This window comes from Chrysemys picta, chromosome 1, assembly GCF_011386835.1.
Source record: "Chrysemys picta bellii isolate R12L10 chromosome 1, ASM1138683v2, whole genome shotgun sequence".
NCBI lineage: Eukaryota > Metazoa > Chordata > Testudines > Emydidae > Chrysemys > Chrysemys picta.
In genome coordinates, this window is record NC_088791.1 from 191,431,028 (window position 1) to 191,453,346 (window position 22,319).

Sequence of the window (22,319 nt, forward strand, 5' to 3'; positions counted from 1 at the left end):
TGTGATGCGTGGTCAAAGGCAGAATGTCCTAACCAATGTAATTTCAGACAGCTCAGAATACAAGAGCAAATCTTCCAAACTGGATTCTTCTATCACTTCAGTATAAAAACTCAGACCCAGGGCACCATAAGAGATCTTCACTGTTAGCAAAGGTGGCGCACATCCCCATAATAATAAATAATAATAAACCACTGGTAAAGCTTGCACCTGCAAATTGTTCCCAGTGGCCAGACTCCTGCATCCACTGAGCCCCATTTAATTCAGTGGAGCTCCTTGAAGGATCAGGGTCTTCAGGTGTTACTGAAGAGTCATCTTTCTGGGAACCCTGCAGCCTGGACTTGCATGTCTCCTGTGCTAAGAGGAGTCACCCTGGTATTTAAAGCACTCTCCCGCTGATTCCTTGGACATAAAAATACTGCACTAGGGCTCTTGGCTTTCCTGGTGTGAGCCAGACTGTCCTGAGGAGCACCCAAGAGTTACATAAATAACCTTTTGGGTCAATGCCATTGCTACAGAAAGAATTGGATCCATGATCTTTCCACCAGCATTGATGTGCCAAATATCCATTTCTCACAGGACTGACTTCCCCAGCCTGTAGCTGTATTGCCTGTTTGAGTGCAATTTCACTAAAATCATTCTCGGTTTATACCAGTACCAGCAGGGAGGACAGTTGTCCCCTTAAATGGGGGCCCGATTCATCTCCCATTAAAGTCAATGGCAAAGCTCTTACTGACTGCAGTGACAATTGGGTTAGGCCCTTAGTGCAGCTCTGGGTACAGACACAGCCAGCTCACCTAGGGCGTGAGGTGCATTCTTCAAAGCACCATGGGGAGTTTGACTGAGCCGCTCCCTTCCCTCTTGTGTTTTGTTGGCTGTAGGTGGAGGTTATTGAGCCCAGGGGATGTTTAGCTCCCTGCCTGGGTTCCAGCAGGACGCTTAGGGTACGGCTACACGGCAAAAAAACAAAACCCAAACCCGTGGCAGAGAAACTCAGAGCCTGGCTCAACTGACTCAAGCTCACAGAGCTTGTGCTACAGGTCGAAGGAGAGCAGGGTGAGCAGTCCGGCTCAGGCCAGAGCCTGGGCTCCGAGACTCTCCCCCGTCGCTGGGCTTCAGAGCCTGGGCTACAGCTTGAGCCCAATGGTCTTCACTGCTATTTTTAGCCCCATAGTGCAAACCTGAGTCAGCTGACCCTGGCCCTGAGACTCGCTGCTGTGGGCCTTTCTTTGCAGTGTAGACATAAGCGTACACCAAGGTGCTAGATGATGGATGGCTAACTCCTAGGCATGGGGTAGTCTGTTATTTTTTGTCAAGGTCCAAATTTCTTGGTTGAGATATAGGCAAGGTCCACACGCCAGAGAAACGTTTTCCACACCACAATAACAATGATAAGTAAATAAAAAGCTGTTAGGGTCCATTCAAAAGCATCTGATGATCTGGATTTGGTCTGCCTATTGACTACCCGTCCTAGGCCGTCTTCGCTGCAGGCTCTGAAATAGACTAATTCACGACGTGGGAATGTTTAGCATCTGGCTAAGCCTTTGCCTATATTTCTCCACAACTAGGGTGACCAAACAGCAAGTGTGAAAAATCGGGACACGGGGTGGGGGGGTAATAGGAGCCTATATAAGAAAAAGACCCAAAAATCGAGACTGTCCCTATAAAATCGGGACATCTGGTCACCCTATCCACAGTAGTCCAGTGTTCTTTCTTCCCGTGTAGAGTGCTTGGATATTCTAGGTCTCTTGTCGCTTAAACACATGCATTTGGAAAGCGGTCAGTCTCTCACTCTGTTTAATCTACACAGAGGCACTATTCAAACCACTATGTATATATTGCTACTGTAGGGGCTACTTTCTAGGCTTCTTATTAGAAGCTCATCTGTCAGCCCTGCTATCTACAATGACAGCTCTATGGCCCTGGTTCAACAAAGCACTTAAGCAGATGCTTAACTTTAACCATAGGAGTAATCCCATCCTTATTCATCCAAGCACTAAGCACATGCTAAAGTGCTTTGCTGAACAGAGACAGAATTAATCATGTGCTAGAGTGCTTTGCTGGTTTGGGGCCTCAATTATACAGTCCATTCAAGTTATCTGACTCCCAGAGGGAGGGAAGGTTAGGATATATAGCCCATGCATGGAACAGAACGTCAGGCTTCTGCTGATTTGGAATCAAAGCATTTCATATTCTTGCAGTTTTGATCTCAGGTTTCTCCCTTTTTACAAGCTGATATTCATTGGGTTTGTAACCACTGAATGCTAGAGAATTTTGTTTACAGTGTGTATCATGATTGAAATCTTGATCCACAGCAACATATTTAAAAATAATGAAATAAAATTGTCTATAATTTGATTCAGGAGTCAAAAGCCCTCTCTATTTGCCAAGTGTAATGATGGTGCAAAGCCAGACTGTTTGCTCCAAAAGGTGGCATAGTGTTTGGGACCTGACTCAGGTACCTTGAATGAGACAGCAAGTTATTGTACTGATAAACTCTACAAAGCTTTTGCTAGATTTACTTAATTATATATTTTCTCCACGAGTTTCTATGATGGAATGTTTTTTAATGTTCATTTTACAAATTTTTACCCTGAAAAGCCCACCTTTTGTTACACATGAGTAGCATTAGGGGGGAATAGTCATTATGGCTAATACAACTTTTGTAATGTTATTACATTTTCAAAATTGAGAGGTAACAAATATGGACTTTTCCAGCATCACTGGAGTCTAAACTCACACTGCAGTGTGTGCCACTGTGGAATTTCAATCAGTGCTAATCTACCAGTCAAAACCTTGGAAACACAGAAAAGTTGGTAATGGGGTCAAATTGACATCTCTTTGAGAGGGTTTGCCCTGTATGTGCATTCCACATGAAACTTGGCATTGTGTTCACGTGTGTATGCACACACATCTATATCAATGTATATATAAATACATACACATATATATATGTGGCTATATGTGTATACAGTATAAAACCATGGCTATGTTGTCAAATATTACATAACAGAAAAAGGACTAGACAATTTTTTGTTTTAAATATTTTAAAGTGTGAACTATTTTTGAGATTATTTTTCTGTATATATATGAAGATGTTTTTAGGACCTAAACTTAAGTGCATAAAAAGGTGTAGTAGAAATACGTTACACTAGCATAGTAATTAGAAGAGGTCCTGCTGAGATTGCAACTTAATTCCTTGCACTTTTTTAAAGCTGTAAAATACGTATTTAGCATTAAATTCTAGGACCTCAAAACATCAAGCAAGTAAAAGGGAATTGTTACGTGACCAGTGATCTGATGATACTAATAGCCAGCAGTTCTTGAAGATGGTAATAGGCACAGATGAGCATGGTAGCAGCATATGCAAGAGAAGAAATATGGTCAGAGCCTAAGAAAATAGATTGGAAACTAAAGGGTTGTTTTCCCCAGAGATCTGTGGTCAGTCTGCACTACAAAATCTAAAGGATTTGAGCTGCAGCCTTAGCTCCCCTGAAGTCTGATCTTTTCACCACTTATTAATCAAAAATTGTCCAGGGAAGCTCTTTTGTATTCGGTGTCACAGATCAAGCATGGCTGGCGTAGAAAGCACTATTACCACCCTCTTTTTTTGTAGCAGTTTGGCCATGGGCTTGTTGCAAATTTCCCAAGTACAGTAACTCCTCACTTAAAGTTGTCCCGGTTAACATTGTTTCGTTGCTGATCAATTAGGGAACATGCTCGTTTAAAGCTGTGCAATGTTCCCTTCTAATGTTGTTTGGCAGCCGCCTGCTTTGTCCACTGCGTGCAGGAAGAGCAGCCCGTTGGAGCTAGTGGTGGGGGCTTGGAACCAGGGTGGACCGGCAGCCCCCTATCAGCTCCCCGCTCCCCTAAGTTCCCTGTGCAGCAGCCGCCCAGCAGGCTATCAATTGTTGGGCAGCTCAGCTTCTCCCTCCCCCCACTGCTGTGTGCTGCTCCTGCCCTCTGCCTTGGAGCTGCTCCCCGAGACTCCTGCTTGCTGTGCAGTGGGGGCGGGGGTTAGGGGGAGTAGAGAGGGGCTAAGGTCAAGGTGTCCCCCTCCCCCCGTTCCTTTACCCCGCTTACCCCATCTCCATAGAGCAGGGGTGGACACAACAGGGCTCAGGATGGAGGGAGCTTGCTGGCAGCTGCTGCTGTCTCAACTTGCTGATCTACTTAACAAGGCAGTGTACTTGGAGTGGGGTCAGCATACTTAAAGGGGCAATGCGCATCTCTCTCTCTCTCTCTCTCACACACACACACATGGTGTGTGTGTCTCTATATGCCATGCTGTCTCCCCGCCCTCCATTCCTGCTGCTTTGTAGAGTGTGAGGCTACATTAACAACGTGTTAACTCTTGAGGGCTCAGCCAAGTGCTAGTTCATCATTTAGCAGTAAGGCATTCCCTGGGAAATATCCCACCCTCTTCCACCCACTGACTTCACCACCTCAACCAAGCTTCACAATCATCATCTCTGTGTACCAGTATTCAATTGTTTGTTTAAAACTTATACTGTGTGTGTGTGTGTGTATATATATATATATATACACAGAGAGAGAGAGTGAGTGAGTTTTTTGTATAGTTTTTTGTCTGGCGAAAAAAATTTCCCTGGAACCTAACCCTCCCCCCCCCCATTTACATTAATTCTTATGGGGAAATTGGATTTGCTTAACATCGTTTTGCTTAAAGTCGCATTTTTCAGGAACATAACTACAGCGTTAAGTGAGGAGTTACTGTAATGACTAGCCACTGCAGTTGGCTTTTTAATCTGCTGTTCATTTGCTTTCACTTCAGTCATTTTAGTGCTGGTGAAAGATGTTTAATCAAAGTATTTTAACCCTTTCTTATGCTTGGTCCATGTTTTTTGCTGCTACTTTGGGCTTTTCTAGCTGACGAGTTGGTGCGCAGCAAGCTGGGGTGTAAAACTCCAGCACACTAACATGCTGTGCACCAACTGTCCATGCGGAGCATGCTAGTGCACACTACAGCTTTCTTATGTGCTTTGACTGAATCCCCTTTTGGTAGCAGCTGAGGACTCGGTCAGTGCAGTTGTGGCCATCTAGGCAGGACTCATGGGATGCTATCACTAGGTTTCCACCATGAATAGAGTTTTGTTTCCTGAATCAGGCCGAGGTGCTGGTGTTTTCAGAACAACCCCCCAGCAGTCTCATTGTGTGGTGCAGAGCACCAGCTGTGACATGTACTCTTGTGCTGAAGCCCATACACCACTGGCATCCAGTTTCAGTGGGGCATAAACCTGTCCTAACTCACTGCATATGGATGCATTGGCTTCCTTATTTTATTAATTGATGAAATTACAGGCCAATCCTCTCTTACCTTGAAAAAAATGCATCTTCTCATGAGGCCTATTTGCCCACTAGGAAGACAGGTTTTGGTTGAATGTGAGGTAATTTGCTGTCATTTTCCTACCTGGGATACTATTTAAAGATCTCAAAGTTTTCCATAAGCATTTTGAATGGAAATACAATAGAAGAGAAACTACAGTGCATCATAAATGTTAAAGTTCTTCCCCAACTAATTTACAGTTCCCAAAAGGATTAGATGCTTTTTAGAATGCTAATTTGTGATTAATAGGTTTTGCAGAATACCCTATTCCTTTCTTCATTTAACTGGAAAAGGAATTTAGCTCTAAAACCTTTACAGACTTTATCAGGGGGACTTTTTACTTAAGTGTTGGTAGGTTATTGAAAAAGGCAATCCATAGTATTTTTTCCAATGTTAATACATAAAATAGGGAACACCCTCTTGCTGATTGTGTTGTTACTTGCTAGCACACTTTTTGTGGCCAAGTAGTGGTATCCTTTAGTTTCCTTTAAAAAGAAGTATTGTACTGTATGTAGTGTTCATAAGAGCCTACAAATTCCTAAGGCATTATAAAATACTTATGCTACATGTATTTGTCTCATCTGGGTAAACAGGGAAAACCATTTTCTTTTCAGAAAAATACACGTGTACTGTTAATTTAGATATCTGTTCTTCACTCTCCATTCCATGCTTTTTTTCAACTGGTCATCATAGGTAACAATGGAAAATAATTAGACACTGTTTCTTTATATTATGAAACCCTCTCAAACATGCTGGGATGAATATTTTTGAATCTGCTGTTTCCTTTGCTCCTCTTGGTTAAGTTATTCCATTTATGAACTAGGTCAAAGAAAAGCTTTTAGTATTCCTTTTGTACAAATTACACCCACTTCCACTGCTGTATTCAGTGAGATTAACACTGCAAATAAGATTCTATTCTTGTTTTGTTTGACAGATTAGACTGTACTTATGTACGTGAAATTATGCAAGAATAAACCTAATTTTTTTTAACAATGAATTGTGTATGATGTCAAATATGTAGAAAAGCTTGAATCTTCAATGAAATATTTTTGGTTAAAGGTTTACACCATAGTAATATGCAAGGAAATAAAAATACAATTTTTTTACTAAGGTTTGGCACATATAGCACACTTCATTCAAGGCTTTCATATCTATAAATAAAGTGTCCCAGCACCTCTGGGAAATAGGTATTTTGTTCCCATTTTACAGATGTGGAAATTGACAGATGTTGCAAGTTCAAGCCACACAAACAGTGGAAGTGCTAACAGGATCCCTATTCCTCGGTTTACTCCTAAATTACACTTCAATGTAGGGTTGAGACCCCAGTTAGCATTTTAATTCAGCTGCAGGATTTAGTGTGCTGCTGTACTGATTTTCTTTTCTTTTTCCTGTAACACTGGGGGCCTTACTTTATCCTAATAGGTAGACATGGCTGGTTCTGGATTTCTCAGTGGAGAGAAAAAGGAGCTCCTGCAGTTGAGTGTGTTGTCTCCTCCCCTTTTTTGTTGTTTTTTGGGGGGAAGGGGGGGGAGAGAGGCGCCTAGGTAAAGAACTCCTGCCACTCAAGAAGTGCAGCAGTTTCAGCAGGGTGTCCTGCTTCTAATAGAACTCAATCCTCTCCTTCCACCCACTCCAAATATTACTAAACCATTTAATTTCCACTTGTCCTTTTATTTAAATAGGAAAAAAGGAGTGTGGCTCTGGTTGTTTGTACAATGGGCTATAGTAAGAATTAACACATCTGTAACAAATTCAGAACAGTATTGCCAATTCCATGTCTTCTCTCAGCAGCATCAGTCAGGTGCACCCAATAGTAGATATCTTAAATAGGTGATCTCACAACTGAGGTAAATATATTTAAAATCTGTTTCCAAAACCATTTAAGGTGACTTACATAAAAAAAAGTCATGGATTTTTAAAGGGTAAACCTACTATTTAAAAAAAAATTGAAAGCTGAGGAGAATTATGTCCAAAGAAATGCATATTTCATTACAATGCAGCTTTACGATTGGCCATTTGCTTTTAATTTTTTATCTTGCTTTTGAATATTTTAAGAGATACTTTAAATGGGAAGTCTCAGTAAATGGATCAACTGAGATTTTTAGACAATTGTACATTCAGTAGTTTAACAGACGTGTACAACAAAATTATATATTTGATAGCTGTTTCAGCCAAAACTAAGTTTATATACTTGGCTGTTGGGCGAACTCATTGATAACGGGTCATTGTTTAACATTCCATTAGCTTCATGACAAAATGTCTGTTTTCAACTAATGGCAGTTTAAGCATTACACTGTTCCTGTCTTTGAAAACAGACTGATTCATACAACAGTAAACGTAATCTGTTGGCATTTATAGAGCACTTATCCTTGTAGTGCCCTATATGAACACTGTTCCTGGATTAAAAGACAGGAACAATAACTAATGTAGTGCAACTCCATTTGACCAATTTGTCTACTTTTACAGAAAACGTTCTCCATTGCCTTCAGAGTTATAGCTAAATTCAGGCCAAGCCCATTTTCCAAACCAAGAGTTACAGGGTGGCTAAATAGGGCTCTAATTGAAGCTCTTATCTTAACTTTGGAGAGGCTAATGCTGCATTTCAGAGTTAATCACCTTACTCTAAATAAACATTACAGCCTATTGAAGGAGAAATATTTTATTGTTTCCATATAATAGATTGACAGGTTTCACTGTGAAAAACAGTTGGATAAGATGTTACACGGTATCTCTCATGATTTTGGTCAGTTTCTGAATCTTGGATTTTGTTGACATGTCAGCATACTTATCCCCGATGCTGACAATCATTCCACCCAGGATTGATGGATCATTCTAGGAAGAAGAAAAAGTTACACACATCTATTAAATGAAAATCCAGTGGCCAAATATTCAATTGTCAATCTTTTCTATGCAGTAAAGAAAAAGCTTTGTCTAATTAATAGTAATCTTGTTCTTGCAGTTACCATGATGCAAGTTTAGTAGTTATTAAAAATGCCACTGCATTTATAATGCAAAGCAGAATTTAATATGTATATCATTTTACTAAACCAAGAAAAACTAAAATGCATAAAAAATATTTACAATAGATCTTTCAATGGAGTCTGTACCCCAGATCTGCCTGTTGGTTACAGAAATTGCTTCCCTTTATGGAATTTATTCACAAGCCATTAGTCCTTACCTTGGTCTCTAATTTCAAGACTTCTCCTTTAGCCAAGAAGCCACCCAAAGCTGTTTTTAATTCAGTGAGGCTGGCCTGATCCAAGGGCTGGGGAAGGGGGAGGGGGAAGGGGGGAGAAGAGGAGAGAGAGAGAGAGAGAGAATTAAAAAAAATCAAAATCAAAACTACAGAAAATGAAGGGCTGTATTTAAATATCCAATGTGCAAAAGATACCTGAATTTTCTATTCCCAAGCTTAACACACAAGCTGGAGGAGGGGCTAAAGCAAGAAAGAGCGATGAGCGACACTTTTGGGTAATAAACAGTGAACGTGGGAGAGCATAAAAAGTAGCATTTGTTTGATGTGCCTTGGACCGGTTAGTTTTAGTTCTACTCAATTACATGAATAGATGTTATATCATTTAGGAATATGTCAAAAGCAACAATTTGATGTTAATATCTTACTGAAGCAAATAGCAGGAGTGCATGCTTTTGCCAACACTCCATTTTGACGGAGACTGTTTTTGATCAGCAAGACAGCTGTGCCTAGGTTATACAGGGAAAGTTTATTTTCTGCTGCAAACATGTACTAAAGATTGAAGATAGGAAAGATGGTTAAATTACTGAACTGGGACTCTACTCTCCGGATTGCAATTCTCAGCTTTGCCACAGGCTTCCTGTATGACCTTGGGCAGTCACCTCAGTTCCCCATCTATAAAATGGAGGATACTTTCCTACCTCACAGGGATATAGAAAGGATACAGTCAGGAATGTTTAAGGCATTCAGCTACTATGGAGATGGGGACCATACTGGAATCGGAGCAGATTTTGCAGAGAACATCAACAGTTATAGATTCTAGCTGTTTTGCTGGTAAGTTATTGAAAAAAATAAATTGTGACCTCAGTGTCTTTAAAAGCCATAAAAGAGCAGGTATGGGCACAAGGGTGGTAATTTTAGCCACAGAAACTTAGTGCATAGACAAGAACTTGTGCACCCAAAAACACATGCAAGCCTTTTCACGTTTCCAGTAAGTCATTAACTAAGCTGTTCTTTCGGCTCACAAAAATGCTAATGTTTGAAGTTGTGGATATAGAGAGCTCGGTGTGCTTTGTGAACAAGAAATGGAAGCGTTGAATTATTTAGCCTGGCAAGGAAGTTAATTATAGCCCAGTCCTAGGTTTTCGGAGACTTACTAGGAAAAGTCATTGGCTGGCAACCTAGGAGGAACCAAAACTCTGACAAGATTAGAAGTATTTAGTTACTGCCCACAGATGAGCTAGTGACCTGTAGGTAAAAATGCAAGATCCACTGGTTCTCCAACCTGAGGCTCAAAACTTGAACAGCCTCCCACTTCCATTTCCCACAGACTAAGAGCAAAAGGAGCAGGTTTTCCTACCATTTCTCAGAAATTCCTCCTGTGGTTTTCCTCAACCATTTGTCCCCAATACTGCTCATGGTTAATTATGTAAGCACTGGGAAATAACCAGAGGTGAAAGTAAGCCGGTATGCCCCGGTACGGCATACCAGGGCAGCCCGGCTTCCCCAAGCAGCAATGTAAAGGTCCTGGGGCTCCCAGCAGCGGCTGGAGCCCCAGGCGCTTTAAACTGCCACCAGAGCCCCACTGCTGGAGCCCTGGGGTAGCAGCGGGGCTCAGGGGGCTATTTAAAGGACCGGGGCTCCCGCTGCCTCTACTGCCCTGGGCCCTTTAAATAGCCACTGGAGCCCCGCCGCCACTACCCCCGGGGCTCCGGGGGCTATTTAAAGGGTCAGGGCAGTAGAAGCAGGTGGGTCCTGGACCCTTTAAATAGCCCCCAGAGCCCTGGACTAGCGGTGGGGCTCCGGGGGCTTTTTAAAGGGCCTGGGGCTCCTGCTGCCTCTCTGCCCCCGGCCCTTTAAATAGCCCCCAGAGCCCTGGGGTAGCAGCGGCAGCCGGGGGCTCCAGCAGCGGATTAAAAGGCCCAGGGCAGTAGCGGCGGCCGAGCCCTGGACCCTTTAAACTGCTGCCGGAGCCCCCGGCTACTGCTATCCCAGCAGGGGAGGGCACTTACTGGTACAGGGCAGGCTGGGGCTGGCTCTGACCCCCTCATCCCCACCCCTTCTGGGTGCCAGAGCCAGCCCCGTACCACTAAGTCCCTATTTCTACTTTCACCCCTGGAAACAACTGAAGTCAGTTAAGGAAAAAAGTCCACAACCGTTTTGTTTTCTGGTCAATGGTTGCTGGGGATCTGAAAGACTGTGTATAAGTAACTTTCATTCAGGTATCGTGGTGAACATGCAGTGCTGTTCATTTCTCAAGCTCAACCTGTTCATGCTGCCTAGAGCAATTAAGCAAAAAAATTTGCAGCCCCCACCAATTAAGCCCAATCCTGCAGTTCTTATTTTTCTAACTTACATTAGCAGTGGTGATTGAGCAGAGCACTTCTCCACGGTGTGCACTCATGATCTTTCCAAAAGCAGAAATTACACCAGGAGTCTGTTGCAAGCGACCATTTTCAGCAAGCACTTCTGGAAAAAAGACATTGCAATGTTTAAAACAAGCTACGCATGAAAAATATATTCAATACAAACTGAGTTAAGAATGCAAAAGAGCAAACCACAGCAAATACCAAAATGATTCAATAATTTCATTTTACCTAGACACTTAAGAAATTAAGACAATCCAAATAAGTTTGGTCATGAAAACTTAATAGTATTTGCCAGTGTAATGCTCAGAGTAGAGTTATATCAATGACTACTTACTCATAAAGTTGATAGTGATTGGAGACAATTTATCTTTTACTAAAACATCGTTTATGGTTTTTTGTTTAATTACACTCTTTATATGAGGATTCACGACAACACTAAACAATTTGGGGTCCTTCAGAAGTGTCTAAAAAAGATAAAACATAGGTAACATGATCACCAATAGAAAACCTGGTACATCCATTTTTACACACATCCTTGGAAGATGCACAGGTTTAAATCAACTAAATGAAGAGGAACATGGAAAGTTTCAAAGCAGAGTAGAAACTTCTACAAACTTCTAATAAAAAGCTTCTAATAAATCTTTCCTGACTTACTGAGCTGGATATACAAGGAGAAAATCCCCCATGCCCAAAGCATAAAAGAGTCTGATGAAAAATCCCAGGATAAGTCTACACTACAGAATTACTGCAATATAAGTAAACTGCTCAGAGGTGTGAATAATCCACACCTCTGAGCAACGTAATTATACTGACTTAAGTGGTCCTGTAGACAGCACTATGTCGGCAGGAGAGCTTTTTCCCACCAACATAGCTACCGCCTCTTGCAGAGGTGGATTAATTATACCGATGGGAGAGCTCTCTTTCGTTAGCGGAGAGTGTCTTCATTAAAGCATTACGGCAGCACAGCTGCAGTGTTTTTAGCGTAGACCTGCCCCCAGGAACTAAAAAGCTAGGAAGTGAAGATAACCAGAATATGCAAGTGTGAAAGTGACAAGTGTAGATTTAACAAACAAACACCACAAAGGCTATATCTACACAGCCCCACAGTGCAGACAATGGGGGTGTGAATTATAGATCACACCTAAATGTTGTGCTCTAGCAGTATGGACATTGCTGGCACAAGCTAAAAAGGTATTTAGTTTGCATTAACGTAATCCTCTTTCAAACAGAACTCTTCACATTTTCTATTGGGTCAATATTGAGAACTAGACCAGAAAAGCAACAGCATGTGTTTAATACTAATCATATATTCTATATAAAAATGATGTTTTAAAATTTGCAATATTTAGGATTTGCTAAAGACTGAGAAATTCCTCCTCCATAATTGAAAAGGGGGGAAAACGGTATAAGAAAAACCATTTCCACAACATTTAATTTATAGCTTAATTTTAAATTGTTTAGAGAAGTAACTGTACAAGACCTACTTACCAATACTCGACTAAGCTCCTTTTCTACCTGGTCCAGTTTCTTCTGCTTAGAAGCAGCAGAGTAGAGAGCAGTAGCATAGCGACCTTCCAGTCCATAAACCTGGATTGGAGGCTTGAAAAACAGAAGAGTCAAATTAGTGACTCCTAATGCTTGAGACAGTTACTAACTCAGAGCAGGTTTAACATCAGGAGATGCATGACTTTCTTCTTGAAAAACAACCTACCCTTAAAGGTTTTGACCTACCACAAATGAAGTGAAAAATAAGAGCTTTTAGAAGCCCGCTGTTGTCTAGTTGCATTTTTTGAAAGGGGGGGGGGGGGAGAAGGGGTATTCATGGGATAGGTGATATGAATGGCTTAGCTCCCTGCGCTTTTTGGATGACATTACACAAAAGGCCATGGAGGGCTGCACTCACTCTCTGGGGTTAGGCCCCCTGGCCCCACTGCCTCCTGGAACCATACCTCTGAGCCTTCTTTCTGTCAGCCCCCCTGGGAGTCCACTCACACTGGACCCACGAGGCCGCCACACCCAGAGGGAGCAATGCCACCCCACAGTGACGCTCAGCGTAAAATAGAAGGGTTTACTGTACATCTGAACACAGCACAGGCAGTTCTCAGGGCCCCCAAGCCTAGAAAGTCTCAGCACTGTGCAATCAGGTGGCTCAGGCTGCTCTTTGACCCCAGTCCAGAAGTGACCTCCTTCCAGCAAACCACCCTATATCACCTTCCCAACAGCCCCTCCTCCATCCTCCTTCTTCGGTCCAAGCAAACAGAACACCTGGGCCCTCTCTCTTCAGTCCTTTGTTCCCGTTGGCCAGAACCGGCTGCCTTTCTGCCCAATTTTAGTGGAAGGGCCAACTAAACTCCCATCAAAGTCAAGAGGAGTTTGATTGGGTTCCACAACATATAATTAGCAGCTGTCACACACTATGCCACTGCGCTAAACCAGGATTTTCAAGAGAGACTAGTAATTTTGGGTGCCCGTCTTGAAACACCTTAAAGGGGCTTGATACTCAGAAAGTAGTGAATACCCACTATCAGAGTTCGGGCCTGTTAAGCCAATCACAAAAAAACCCTAGTCACTTGAAAAAAAATCTTGACCCCTGTAGATAAAGTATTTAACTCCGTTTTCTCAATAACTCTTTGGGATGCCTTTGGTATAATCATCAAGTTTAACTTCCCATTGAGCTTCTCATATTTAAAACTGTATGAATTAGTTAGTGTTTAAAAGGTTGCAGCAGTCTTGTTTTCACTCAAATCACTTTAAGCAGGAAGCCCTTGTAAAGAGCTTTTACCACCTTTAAAAGGAATTCCTGTTTTGATAGAAGAGACTTACTTCTACTACTGCTGCTACACTGGAAGCTACGGAGACACAGAGAAGCTGTCCTGGTACTGGACAGACCCCATGGGATTAAGGAGGCAGCACTATCTACACTGAGATAAAGGATCTATTGTCATACCCCATGGCAAAGAACAGGGCAGTTGAAATACATGCAAACTAACTGTACAAGTAATGGACAAAAATGAATAGCTAAGAATTGGCAAGTGGTAAGATACTTCAGGCATACTCCCACATATCAGAACTATAAGAGGAACAAAAATAACCAGCTTGAGAATAACATATTAGCATCACTGAGGCCTGGTCTACACTAAGGGGAGGGGGGGTCGATGTAAGATATGCAACTTCAGCTATGGGAATACCGTAGCTGAAGTTGACATATCTTATTCCGACTTACCTCCCGTCCTCATGGCACGGGATCGACAGCCGCGGCTCCCCTGTGGACTCCACTACCGCCGATCGCTCCGGTGGAGTTCCGCAGTTGACGGGGAGCGCATTCGGGGATCGATATATTGCGTCTTAACGGGACGCGATATATCAACCCCCAATAAATCGATCGCTACCTGCCAATACGGTGGGTAGTCTGGACATACTCTGAGTAACCTATAGGCATGCCAATTAAATTGCATAATGCAATAGTAATTCTAACAAGTAATCAAGGGGCTTAAATCTGTTCCATGAAAGATGTCTCAACTAACTGCAGGTAGTTTTTCAGGTAAATGAGCCAGACGCACTCTTGGGAGTCACACTCTGTGCATAGACACAGCCAATCTAGTACACACTGAACCAACAATACCGCATTTGTGCCTCCTGTGAAGCGAAGTTAAAGGGACTTGCTAGTTGAAGAAGTGATCACACCTTCCTAGGAACAGCAAAGCCCGGGCATAACAGTGTGTGACAAATATCCAACATAGGCCAGTTGAAATTGCCCCGGGAAACTCCGTGCGCGATCACACACTTGTAGCGACCCTACCTTTACCAGCTGGGACGCGGGCCTGGCAAGGGCGGTGCTGAAGAAGCGCAGCTAGAAGAAAAGGGGGGGGGGGGGCACATTTAATTTTCCTCAACAAGGAAGTGAGTCAGGAGGAAAAACACCCGCGAGCCGGCGCCGGCGTGTCCCGGGGCGTCTCACCATCGCTTGGGCCACGGGCTCGCCGGGCGACCCCCCGAGCCGCCTTCCGGGCCCGAGCGAGCCCCGCGGTCACAGGCCGGCCCCGCACCGCCCGGGGCAGCCGAGTCCCACCAGCCCGCCCGGGCGCCCCAGCCAGGAGAGAACCCAGGAGTCCGGGAGCCCCCGGGCCCGCTCGCGGCGGGGGCTGGGGGAGGGAGCAGCGGCCACCGGGCCCGGCCGAGGAACCCATGGACCCCGGGGTGGTGAGACCCGGCCCCTTCCCGCTCGGGTCCCCGCGAGCCCGGCTCCGCTGTCGGTCACCTTCCCCGGGAGCCCCACAGCCGCCGCCATAGTCTCCTGCTGCTCTAGGTCAAACCGGGGCCCTTGCTCGGGGGCGGCTAGGACGCATGCGCACTACTACCCAGACCCCGCCGCGGGGCACGCTGGGAAAACGAGTCCTGGGGCCCCGCACGCTCCTGGGAATTGTAGTTTATCAGCGAGCGCCGCCGCCGCAGGGGAGGGGGGCGGAAGGGACGTGACGCAAAGCGTTGGGCGGAAATAGCGTCAGCCGTGGCACCATGAGTCAGCCCCCGAGACAGTCTCACCCCGCCAGTGTGGTGTAGAAACGTCTCCTTCAGGGAACGGTCTGCTTGGGTTGTACTGAGCGTGCGCAGAGCGACTGCGCCGTCTCGTTTCCTCGCTGAAAGCCCCCGGCTTGTTACTTGCTCCTCGTCCTTGTAGGTGCCCTGTCCGTGCCTGAACCTTGGCCAATATACACAGGGTGACCAGACAGCAAGTGTGAAAAATCAGGACAGGGGGTGGGGGGTAATAGGAGCCTATATAAGAAAAAGCTCCAAATAGCGGGACTGTCCCTATAGAAATAGGACATCTGGTCACCCTAAATATACAGCATGTTTTCTGAGATGGGGCTGCCACAGTTGCACGCAGCATTCAAGGTGTGCACGTCCCATGGGTTTATATAGCGGCAACATGGTATTTTCTGTCCAATTCTCTGCCCCTTTCCTAATGCTGCCCAGCATTCTGTTCGCTTTTTTGACTGACGCTGCACATTGAGTGGATGATTTCAGAGAACTGTCCGCAATGGCTCCAAGATCGCTTTCTCAGTGGTAACAGCTAATTTAGACCCCATCATTGTATATGTATAGTTGGGATTATGTTTTCCAGGGTGCATTACTTTGCATTTCTCAACATTAAATTTCATCTGCCATTTTGTTGGCCCAGTCACCCAGTTTTGAGGGATCCTTTTGTAGCTCTTCACAGTCTGCGTAGGTCTTAACTATTGTGAGTAATTTTATATCATCTGCAAATTTTGCCACTTCACTGTTTACCCCTTTTTTCATATCATTTATGAATAAGTTGAATAGGACTGGTCCCAGAACAGATCCCTGGGGGAACACCACTCTCTCCATTTTGAAAACTGACCATTTATACCTACACTTGGTTTCCTATCTTTTAACCAGTTACCAATCCTCTTATCCCGTGGCAACTTACTTTGCGTAAGAGCCTTTGGGACCTTGTCAAAGGCTTCCTGAAAATCTAAATACACTATATCCACTGGATCTCCTTGGTCCACATGCTTATTGACCACCTCAAAGAATTCTAGTAGATTGGTGAGGCATGATTTCCCTTTACTAAAATCATGTTGACTCTTCCTCAACAAATTATGTTCATCTATATGTCTGAAAATATTGTTCTTTATTATAGTTTCAACCAGCTTGCCCGGTACTGAAGTCAGGCTTACAGGCCTGTAATTGCCAGGATCACCTCTGGAGCCCTTTTTAAAAATTGGCGTCACATTAGCTTTCCAGTCATCTGGTACAGAAGCTGATTTAAATGATAGGTTACAGACTACAGTTAGTAGTTCTGCAATTGCACATTAGAGATCCTTCAGAACTCTTGGGCGAATACCATCTGGTCCTGGTGACTTATTGCTGTTTAATTTATCAATTTGTTCCAAAACCTCCTCTAATGATACCTCAATCTGGGACAGTTCCTCAGATCTGTCACCTAGGAAGAATGGCTCATGTTTGGGGAATCTCCCTCACATCCTCAGCCGGGAAAACCAATGCAAAGAATTCATTTAGTTTCTCAGCAATGGCTTTATTGTCCTTGAGTGCTCCTTTAGCGCCTCGATCGTCCAGTGGCCCCACTGGTTGTTTAGCAGGCTTCCTGCTTCTGATATACTTAAAAAAAAAAATTGCTATTACATTTTGAGTCTTTGGCTAACTGTTCCTCAGATTCTTTTTTGGCCTTCCTAATTGTATTTTTATACTTCATTTGCCAGTGTTTATACTCCTTTCTATTTTCCTCACTAGGATTTAACTTCCACTTTTTAAAGGATGCCTTTTTCCCTCTGATTGCTTCTTTTACTTTGTTGTTTAGCCACGGTGGCACTTTTTTGGTTCTCTTACTATGTTTTTTAATTTGGGGTATACATTTAAGTTGAGCCTCTATTATGGTGTCTTTAAAAAGTTTCCAGGCAGCTTGCAGAGATTTCACTTTTGGCACTGTACCCTTTAATTTCTGCTTAACTAACCTCCTCATTTTTGTGTAGTTCCCCTTTCTGAAATTAAATGCTACAGTGTTGGGCCACTTTGGTGTTTTTCCTGCCACAGGGATGTTAAATTTAATTATGTTATGGTCACTATTACCAAGTGGTCCAGCTATATTCACCTCTTGGACCAGATCCTGTGCTCCACTTAAGACTAAATCAAGAATTGCTTCTCCTCTGGTGGGTTCCAGGACCAGCTGCTCCAAGAAGCAGTCATTTAAGGTGTCAAGAAACTTTATCTCTGCATCCCATCCTGAGGTGACATGTACCCAGTCAATATGGGGATAATTGAAACCCCCAATTATTATTATTGAGTTTTTTATTTTAATAGCCTCTCTAATCTCCCTAAGCATCTCACAGTCACCAACACCATCCTGGTCAGGTGTTCAGCAATATATCCCTACCGCTATATTCTTATTATTAGAGCATGGAATTTCTATCCATAGAGATTCTGTGGTACAGTTTGATTCATTTATGATTTTTGCTTCATTTGATTCTAAGCTTTCTTTCACATATAATGCCACTCCCCCACCAGCACGACCTGTTCTGTCCTTCTGATATATTTTGTATCCTGGTATTACTGTATCCCATTGATTAGCCTCATTCCACTAAGTTTCTGTGATGCCTATTATATCAATATCCTCATTTAATACGAGGCACTCTAGTTCACCCATTTTATTATTTAGACTTCTAGCATTGATATATAAGCACTTTAAAGCTTGTCTCCTTTTAGCTGTTTGCCATTACATAATGTAATTGAATGGGACTCTTTTTTATTTGACTGTTTCTGATCAGACCCTGCCTGAATTTTATCATTTTCCATCCTCTCGGCCTCACTAGGATATAGAGATTCTCTATTAATAGATCCTCCTCTAAGGGATGTCTGAACCACGTGCTCTTCCACATTTGTCAGCTTTCCCCCAGTCCTTAGTTTAAAAACTGCTCTACGACCTTTTTAATTCTAAGAACCAGCAATCTGCTTCCGTTTTGGTTTAGGTGGAGCCCATCCTTCCTGTATAGGCTCCCCCTTTCCCAAAAGTTTCCCCAGTTCCTAATAAATCTAAACCCCTCCTCTCTACACCATCATCTCATTCACGCATTGAGACTCTGCAGTTCTACCTGTCTAACTGGCCCTGCGTGTGGAACTGGGAGCATCTCAGAGAATGGACTTCAATCTCTTTCCTAGCAGCCTAAATTTGGCCTCCAGGATGTCTCTCCTACCCTTCCCTATGTCATTGGTACCTACATGTACCACGACCACTGGCTCCTCCCCAGCACTACACATAAATCTATCTAGATGTCTCAAGAGTTCCGCAACCTTCGCACCAGGCAGGCAAGTCACCATGCAGTTCTCCCAGTCATCGCAAACCCAGCTAGCTACGTTTCTAATGATCAAATCTCCCATTACTAATACCTGTCTCTTTCTAATAGCTGGAGTTCCCTCCCCTGGAGAGATATCCTCAGTGCAAGAGGATACCACAACATCATCTGGAAGGAGGGTCCCGACTATGGGATTGTTTCCCTCTGTGCAGCGCTGCCAACCGGACAGCCAACAGCCCGGTCAGCGGTGCTGACTGGAGCCACCAGAATCCCTTTTCAACTGGGTATTCCAGTTGAAAACTGGACATCTGGTTGCCCTAGGCTTTTGTTTCCCCTCTCATTGGACAGTATGTGTCAGCACCTGCTTCCCAGGGCTGGGGTTTTAAAGGCACAGGCAACCCAATGCCTAGACACTGCAGCTCCTCTCTATCTGCTGTAATGTACGGAGGTGCTACAGGATACTTGATTTGGTGAAATGGTTTACATATACCCCCTCAAAAACTGTGTGTCACACATTTTGAGTATCAGTTTAGATGTCTTCATAAAGTCTCATAGCAATTCACAAATTTGTCTTTGCTGAATTCCCTGAATTGCACCCCCTTCTTTGTAATCCATTTTAAACATAGTTTTGTTCCTTTTAATTGTTTACCTTTGTTATCATTGTGCAGATGCATGTCATTGTGCTACTTAATTTATATTTTAATAGCCACAGGCACTGGCTTCCTCCGGGCCCCTGGGGCGCTCAACCCCCCTGCTCTGCCCTGGACCCGCCCCAACCCGACTCCTTCCCCCAAGTCCTCACCCCCACCCCACCCCTTCTCCCAAGCCCCCATCCCACCATGCCTCTTCCCTCCTCCGTTCCAACCCCTCCTCCAAACGTACCCTGTCCCCCTTCCCCCCAGCACCTCCTGCACACTGTGGAACAGCTGGCTGCTGTTGGGTGCTAAGCACCCACTATGTGTGCTCCAGCCCTGGAGGAACCACTGAATCAGCACCTATTTTTAATAGCAAATACTCATCGAAAATATTTATAAGTGAATAGTTGCTAGTGGCTTTAGCAATGACTTATGTGTTATTCGTATATCACTGGCTATGGTTTTTACTGTAATTTTTAATTTGGAGTTTTTAATTTTAACTTTTTCTTCTTATTTTTATGGCACAAATTTATTCTGTTGGATCATTGTGGTTTCCAGTCTGACTGATTTCCTGGTCTGGTGTCAAAACTTTGTTTTCATTTGATCCACCAATGGGGATTGCCTTTTGCAACTGTTATTTTGCTTCTCAGTCTAGCCCTTAGTGCTTTTTTGCATGTCATTGCTTGTGTGTAAAACTTGATTCTCAAATATTCAATAAGGGCAGTATGTGATTTCATATTAAATTCTTCTCAAAGGCAAAAAATCTACTGTAATTTTTGCTGAACGTAAGAACGGCCATACTGGGTCAGACCAATTGTCCTTCTAGCTCCGGATCCTGTCTTCCGACAGTGGTCAATGCCAGGTGCTGCAGGGGGAATGAACAGAACAGGCAATCGAGTAACCCATCCCCGTCATCCACTCTCAGCATATGTCAGTCAGAGGTTTAGGGACACCCAGAGCTTGGGGTTGCATCCCTGATCATCTTGCCTAATAGCCATTGACGGACCTATCCTGAGGAACTGATCCAATAATTTTTTTGAAACCAGTTATAGTTTTGGCCTTCACAACATAATGAACACACGTCTACAACCCCAACATAGCTTGACAACCACAAGAATTCAAAAATCATGAGTTATACAGCCTCAAGTAATGAAATTTTAAAAGAATAAATGATATTGGGTGCTTTTTATTTGCCTCTTTGTTCCTGAGCCTTTAGGGTGCAGTAGGCCCAGTTCCACAAAAGCAGAAGCCTTAACACCTGAATGAATCTTGATCCAGATTCATACTTTTCCTGTTACCTCTCCCACACATTATGCCATATCTACACTACAAACTTATGTTAACTTAAGTTACATCAGCATAGAGTCGCCACAATTTGTATGCCACTTGTGCACGTGCATACTTGACTCTTTGTGTCAACGGTGAGTGTACTTACCAGATGCGCTTATGTCAATTCAGAGCGTGGTGCAGCATGGATAGGTAGCCCACTGTGCAACTCGCTACTGTCCAGCACTTTGGGAAGTTTTGGCAACTCATGGTGGGGCCCAAATGGGTCGCACAGGGGTGACTGGGATCATGGGATCAACTTCCCATAATGCAGTGTTCACCATCCCCTAACTTTATATGTAAAATTATACCTAATTTCTGCACCTCTTTTCCTAAATCCCACAAATCCACGTGGCCCTCCTCATTGTCTGCCATCTCTGACAGAAGCATGGAACCTGCACATCTCTACACTATTGTCATGAGCATTGCAAGCCAGGGTGTGCCATCCTGCAGTGTTTGCTGAGCCTCAAGAATAGACGTGCGGAACAGATTGCTGTGGGACATAGCGTCAACCAGTTCAACTTGTTGGTAGCATTCATGGAGCAGCTGCAGATGGTGGAGAACTGGTTCTGGGCCCGAGAAACAAGTTCCAAGTGGTGGGATTGCATAGTAATGCAGGTTTGGGATGAGCAGTGCCTGCAGAACATTTGGATGCTCAAGGCCACATTCCTGGATCTGTGTCCTACACTCATCAAAATCAGAGCTGCACTGACAGTGGAGAAGCGAATCTAGATTACACTGTGGAAACTTGCAACACCAGATTGCTACCGGTCAGTCAGAGGTCTCTCAACTAAATACAAGATGGAATGGATTTCTTTATTAGAAGTACACACATATTGTAAGAGACCATTCCATGTTCAGTGGCCTGTTATACCTCTCCAGTCAGAAGAGAACAAAACAGTGTTAGTGGGTTACAGAATGTTGTCTCTTACAACTTTCTTAAGTTACCATAGCAATACTTGTGAGTTGATGATTGCGATAGCCCCAAGGGCAGAGGTCCCCAAAGTGTGGGTCACGCCCCCCCCCCCCCGAGGGGGCATGGAGGACCATTGGGGGTGTGTGTGTGCAGCGGAGCTGGGCCAGCTGGGGGTGGGGAGGGAGCGCCGCCTAGCCCCTCCCTGCTCCCAGCTCTGCTCCAGTCTGGCCCCCAGCCGCGTCCCTGGCTCCTGGCCCTGTGTGCACCTCACCCTGTCCCCAGCCGTGGCTGCTGGCCACAGCTCCGTTCCTGGTCTGTGGGCAAGACTGGGAGTGAAGCCACACCTGGCCGCTGGCCCAGCTTCAGGCTCCCACCACAGCCTGGCTGCAGCTCTGCTCCCGCTCCCAGCTGCGGCCCTGACCCCCTTATCCCTGTCTGCGTCCTCCCATCCCCAGAGCCACAGTCCCACTCCTGGCCCTGGCTCAGGGTGGCTGGTGGGGGGAAGGGTCCAACAGGGATAAGGGAGCATAACCATCAAAAGTTTGGGACTGCTGCCCAAAGGTGTGAGTACACAGTCTGCTAGGCTGCAAGAAAGATGTTTTCAACTCACTTATAACTCTGTGATGTTGTGTGTCTGCACATGTGCAGAGTGCAGGACTATCAGTACCCTCAGAAACATCCAGAAGTAGGGTGTGGCACTTACTAGACAT

At 44.2% G+C, this 22,319-nt stretch overlaps 1 protein-coding gene across 1 annotated transcript; it reads right to left on the minus strand.

The window, feature by feature from the left end:
* Positions 1–7,984: 7,984 nt before the first annotated feature.
* ATP5PO (ATP synthase peripheral stalk subunit OSCP) lies at positions 7,985–15,315 on the minus strand. Its single transcript, XM_005303336.4, has 7 exons — positions 15,162–15,315; positions 14,703–14,753; positions 12,392–12,502; positions 11,238–11,367; positions 10,891–11,003; positions 8,520–8,606; positions 7,985–8,173 (listed from the first exon to the last, which is right to left on the minus strand). The coding sequence occupies exons 1-7, from the start codon at positions 15,189–15,191 to the stop codon at positions 8,060–8,062; spliced, it is 636 nt and encodes a 211-aa protein (XP_005303393.2). The 5' UTR covers positions 15,192–15,315; the 3' UTR covers positions 7,985–8,059.
* Positions 15,316–22,319: the final 7,004 nt, after the last annotated feature.

What these genes read in the sequence shown, in the direction of transcription:
- ATP5PO (XM_005303336.4), bottom strand. Translation starts at nt 15,191, where the DNA reads ATGGCGGCGGCTGTGGGGCTCCCGGGGAAG. An exon ending in CTGTGGGGCTCCCGGGGAAG is followed by an intron (nt 14,754 to 15,161) that starts GTGACCGACAGC and finishes CTTTTCTTCTAG; the next exon opens with CTGCGCTTCTTCAGCACCGC. An exon ending in TCTTGAAATTAGAGACCAAG is followed by an intron (nt 8,174 to 8,519) that starts GTAAGGACTAAT and finishes TCTTCTTCCTAG; the next exon opens with AATGATCCATCAATCCTGGG.